Source organism: Acromyrmex echinatior, chromosome 8 (genome assembly GCF_024713525.1).
Source record: "Acromyrmex echinatior isolate Ae372 chromosome 8, ASM2471352v2, whole genome shotgun sequence".
NCBI lineage: Eukaryota > Metazoa > Arthropoda > Insecta > Hymenoptera > Formicidae > Acromyrmex > Acromyrmex echinatior.
The window spans coordinates 7,170,234-7,176,428 of NC_141859.1; the positions used below are offsets into that span (position 1 = coordinate 7,170,234).

General features: G+C 31.8%; 1 protein-coding gene across 10 annotated transcripts in view; it reads left to right on the forward strand.

Annotated features, from left to right (window-relative positions):
* Window positions 1–5,671, forward strand: part of Tomosyn (syntaxin-binding protein tomosyn) — a 46,098-nt gene extending 40,427 nt beyond the window's left edge. For 9 of the 10 annotated variants that reach the window (XM_087408675.1, XM_011050889.2, XM_087408672.1 and 6 more), the window contains 4 exons: window positions 985–1,068; window positions 1,408–1,503; window positions 1,641–1,765; window positions 1,869–5,671. In XM_087408675.1, the coding sequence (XP_087264801.1) occupies window positions 985–1,068; window positions 1,408–1,503; window positions 1,641–1,765; window positions 1,869–2,122 (559 nt within the window). In that variant the 3' untranslated portion in view covers window positions 2,123–5,671. The remainder of the gene's footprint in view (window positions 1–984; window positions 1,069–1,407; window positions 1,504–1,640; window positions 1,766–1,868) is intronic. The other variant, XM_011050890.2, reaches the window with a different exon arrangement.
* Window positions 5,672–6,195: the final 524 nt, after the last annotated feature.

The following is a 6,195-nucleotide window of genomic DNA, read 5'->3' on the forward strand; positions in this document are numbered from 1 at the left end:
AGGAGTGTGCAATTATCAAACGTTCTGTGCAATAAGTTAAAGAATCATCTATAATTATATAAATTTTAGAAACTTAAGTTTATAATTAAATAATTTAGAAATGGATAATATGGCACACTCTTCTAGAAATTTCTTTTTATATTAAGAATATTATGCGAATGTTTAGGAGCTAATAAATTCATAACAGCTTATCTTTTTCTTGATGTTTAATAACTTTACTATTTGTGAAATCGCCTAAAAAAATATGAAGAGTTGACGATAACTTATACACATAATATCTATACATAAATATTGCTCTATATTTATACGAATATTTATCAAAAAGTGAATTACTAACAATAATGTTAGCATGTGATTTTTCTCTATGCAATAAATGCACTCGTTAACCCTTAACACAATTAGAGCATGCGTCATTTGTAGCATTTTTACGAGCACTTCTACTATTGCACTCTTTATCTCGAAGTATATAAACTAGATTTCAGAGAATGCAGCATTGTGAAACGAATGAAAATGCGGATTTGCTTCTTAAAATTAAAATTGAAAATATTTTCGATCTTAATTCGGATTTACCTATGTTCTTTCGCATAACGTTTCACAATCACGCGATATAAAATTGTCTATCTGTAGATCAGCAATTCTTCATCTGCAAATTTTAACTTTTATTTTGAAATTTTTCTATCTCATTATATATGTATCATATCTATTTAACAAAATCTGGCACTACACTACGAACTTTCAGGCAACATTTACTATATTAACGTCTGTTTCACTTACAAATTTTTCTTACATATACAAAAAATAAGATCGTGCAAATATATTATATAAAGAGTCTCCTTGAAATTAAAATAAATATTGGACTGTCTGTTTTAAGGGTTAATGCTAATTAACGATAAAAACTGTATCTTATATTAACCCGTGAATCTTATATTAATCCCGTGTACGGTCGAGCGCTCACTTTTCTCCTGTCTCTAAAATCTCTAACAGTTTTCAGACTACAAAACACGGCATTGTAGACCCTATGTTGACTATATGGGGTCATCAACTCTTTGTTAATGGCGATACCGATCAGTAAGTCATCTACGAGTATCAAGTACAGCTAACCACACGTAAACCTTGACACAACACAACACGAGTGCCTTGCGTGCAATGTACTATCTCCTTTCAATTTCATGATTTTTTTCCAGCTTCATAATGTTTCACATAGGAAAGCGTTCTTCCCGTCACTTGAAACCTCTATAACTATCAACCTAATTTTTATCACCTACCAGAGCTTTATGCTATGTATATAAGAACGTACACTTGACACTCTTTTACAGTATTGTACCCTGATATTGTCATTTTATATGCAGTCTATTATCTATGAAACAACGCATTGTAGTAAAGCTGTCTTGTGCATATTTTTTGCAGGATCGCAAAGACGCTTTGCTTCAGCAATCGAGGTCATGGTTTATATCTCTCATCACCGATGGAAATACAGAAGTTCTCCGTTTCGAGTGAATTCTGGTATTGTTTTACATACATCACTTCTATTTAATTCTATAAAATATCTAATCTCCTGTACTTTGAATTTATATTGATATATTCTTTTATTTAATGTTAAATTTGAAAATGTAAGTTATATTTTTATTTTATTTGATTAGCGCCGAATTGACGGAGATGATGGGTGATCTGTTTATTGGCCACGATATGCCAGAACCGCCTAAAGAGAGTTTCTTCAAAGGTTTATTCGGTGGTGGTTCGAGGAGTCTCGATCGGGAAGAGTTATGTAAGCAGACATTTTTATTGGATTAACAAATTGAAAATATTAGAAATGAATGATTTAGAGCAAGCTAACTTTTATATTGATGCTGATATTATATTGATTACAGTCGGTGAATCCAGCGGTCGTGCGTCGCGCACAGTGGCGAAACATATTCCAGGACCAAATGAGGCTCTCCGAGAACGAGTCTCTAGCGCAACGGGCGAGGTAAATATGGCACATCAGATGGTGTTGGAGCGCGGCGAGAAGCTATCGCAGCTCGAAGAGCGGACCGCACGTATGATGTCGGAGGCTGAGAACTTTTCGACGAGCGCTCATGGACTAATGCTCAAGTACAAAGACAAGAAATGGTACCAGCTATGAGAACGCCATTCGGTCCGAGCCCGATGGGACGACGCATGTTTCTTTAGTTATTTAGCGTTCGTGTTTCGTCTATGAGTTTTGTTGTATTAAGAAACTAAAAGCTAGCTATACGATCCTCACGCACACATGGGAAACTTCTACACGAAGGGAGACAGATAAAGCAAATATATGTACATGCGATCATCTGTGCGACGCACACGGTATACACGCACATGCTGCAAACAAGAAGCAAAAAAACATATATTTCAAAGCGGATAAGTATTGCGACGATCTCTCAAATGTGTAAATCTTTGCGTATGAATGAATAAAAGAGAGACGTCAGCGAGATAAAAGTCGTGACTACGCCGTGATGCATTTGCGCGGATGTGACAAACATGTACGTATAATTATTTAAAATATAAGGTACTTATATACGCAATGATGCGACAGAAATATACGCGAGTCAATATAAGCAATTATGTAATAATTCGCCTTTTAACCGGTGGCACTCGTTAATTCATTCGGACGTCCTGTGAACGTGTTTAATGGCGCCTTGCCTTGTTTGCTTCTCAGCAAAGAATTGCCAATAAGTATTTACGAACGTCACATTGTTGCAGAATTTATGCACTTTCGGGTAGATGGAATCGAGTGAAATGCTAAGAATCGCATTAGTTGTAAATCGACAAAAAATAGTACTTATATATATACACACACACACACACACACACACACACACACACACACACACACACACACACACACACATATATATATATATATATATATATATATGAGTTTTCCTATATTAAATTAATATATGTATTATAAAAAGAAAATATATATTATTGGAATAAAATATACATGGCTATTCATATATTAATGCCATTGGAAACTCTTACAATGTAGTATAAAACACATTCTAGAAAAGAGTTGTTATTAATTAATAATTCTTATTCCGCGATGTAAATTTTATAATTATGTACATTGTATTTAAGTATTTATCTTTACATGATCGTAGACATTTTCTTAAATATACGTTAAGGAATAGAATAAATGACCAATGCGATTCTTAAAATTCGTAAGTCTATCGAGTTACACAAGTGCAAATGAGAAATTTGTTAGGCTTGATAGAAATGATTTTGTGGATACTTTATGAAAGTTACGAACGCGGGCAAGACGACACAGCGACATCATTCCGAATGCATTGACAATAAATGTAGTTAATTACTCGGTGAGAAAGAGTATTGAATAAAAGTTGAATGCAATGAAATATATTTTATCCAGAATGGCGGGTGTTGCGCAGGCCGCAAAAGCTGCTATACTCGCCACGCTGATAAGAATGTATTAGTTGTTATCGATTGTAGTTATCGCTAGACGTGCTATGTATATAAAGAGATGAATACAAGTAGGACAGATTTCGCGTTATAAAGCTGTTTATATAACAATGTATTCTGAGTTACGCTATTTCGATGCCGACGATAAATTCAACTGGATTTACGACACTTTTAACCGACGTGACATGAATTAACTATTGTAATTTTAGCACTACATATATAGTTTAGATTAATTAAAGACAATATATAAGATATAAAATATACATATATAAATAACCAAATATGTATATGTATATATGTGTATATACAAGAAGGTATATGTATATATACATATATATTTGGTCATATGTATATGTATATGTTTAAACATATAAGCATGTATATGTTTAAACATATAAACATATGTATATGTTTATAAATATATACATATATATGTTTATACATATATATGCGATAAGTTCGTTTGAATTTATCGGGGCTCTGAATCGTCGTACTGCTTCCATAGCAATAACTGTATAGTTGATGTTTATGGTACTAATCACTCGTATACTTAATAATGTGGCCGCAGAAGATTACTTAGAACGCATTTTTCGAATTGATTCGAGCTCATGATATAATTTCCCTTGGACAATATACACGTATAGAAATCCGTTGTCCCATTACACACTCTTATCACGGGATGTCTTCACTATTGATTACTAGTACAAAAGAGCGCGAGCTCGTTCGTCGAATTGTAGTGTGCGAACTGTAGTTGAAATCCGTATATTGATGCTGAATTTGTAATACGTTCGTGAGAGTGCGCAGATTAGTGTCGAATCTAAAATCTCAATCCTGTTTTTTACCTAAACTGCTAACTCTGACAAACGTTCCACTATCTTACTATCTAGAATTATTATTATTCCTCGAATACCCGACTCTCAGTATGTAAGCAGTTCAATGGTAGATAAGATAAATTCAAAATAAAATATAAAGTATCCTAAGCAGCGGAGAAATTTGTTAATGCCCGAATTACGAATGCTGGAAATACAAATTAGAGGAGAGAGGTGTTCTCTCAATGAAGGATCGTTTACCGTTGTAATAATAGAATACATAGATTTAATGTGAGCTAGTTACAGAGAATAGGAATATTATATTATTATTTAAATGTTGCAGTAATATATTCTAACATTCGTTGCACAAAGATTATATATTCGTCGATATAGTTTTTCATTATTTATCAAAGAATTTAATCATATCTCAAAAAAAAAATTTTAATAATAATAATCTACTACTTCACAAGCCATAGTGCATAAAAAAGCCTCGAGAATGATATGAGGTCAGAAACGCGATTACTCGACTGTAATTAATCGATTTGCTTGCCGCTTTAGTTCCACCACTTATATTTTTTTTTGTAATATAGTCTTGAAACTCAGCAAATGCTATTTATAAAGCAAAGTTTTAACTCTCTCTTTCTAGCCCATATTTATTCTAATTAAATCAAATTATTGAAATAGAAGAAAACTTTGTTTTCTATATTATTTTCATTATTATATCTGATTAATAATATATTGTATAAGTAATAGCGTACAACAATTATAGAATCGTAGAATGTACAGATATGTCTAAACTACAGGTAAATATATAGCTCACATACATACACGATATTAATTAATTTTAAACATAATCTACAATGCTGGAGAGATTATCGTTGGGCTGGACAGAGATAAACGGAATATATACATCTTAAAGTTCTCTTGTAGACATCTGCAAATAGAGCTATAACAGTTACCTTTACCATGTATTTAATCAATTTTTGTACATCGACATATAATTTTTTAAATCCTTAATTAGACGTGAATAAAAAAACGGGAGAGATTTTTTTCATAAACTCGAGACCGATTTTATCAGCATATGTATCATGTTCCTCTCTCTCTTTCTCTCTCTTTTTTAAATTATAATATCTTGCCTTCTTTAAAAAGGCTTTGATATTGCACATAATTTTTGATTCACTAGTTTTGAGTGCAAGTAGTGCACTACTAAATTCAATATTACAAACGAAAGGAGTCTATCTTTAAGCGTCGAAATACCTAATATTCTCGATTTATACTATTAACTATTAACGATCTAGTAGAATTTTTATTTTTCAACAGATAGACGATATAGATATCATCTTATAATTGTAAGAGTACTGCCTCGACTACAGACTGTATCTTGGCTCCAATTTAATAAATGAGTTTTACTCAAAGTTCCAAAACGACATATCATCTCTATATTATTGTAATGTCGCTTTATATCAAATATAATTAATTTTGCATGATTGCTTTTTATCTTAAAAGAATATGATTGTTAAACTTGCCCTCTTCTGAAACAGGAATTGGATGCAATTCACACAAGTCGATACAAGTGTTTTTCTATCTTTGTTATTCTCTGAATACCAAGAAATATAGAATGTTTGCGTCGACTTGTGTCACTAAATAGAAAGCACCCACCGTGTTTTTGATTTACATGTCACTTGCTATGTGTACATATACATACTGTTTCGTTTTTATTATAATGAGTATTTAACATTAACTACTGACAGTAAAAATGATGGATTTTATATATATATTTTTTAATTTATAATTTATTATAATATTTAAAGTCAGGAATTTTCCTGACTTTTGTAAATGATTAAATTTAATTAATTTTTCTCTCTTAGAGGAACTTTATAATCTCAGACTTAAGTTCTGATTATAAAATTATTTAATTTTGCATTAAGGCAGTCAAATAAAATGTATCGGA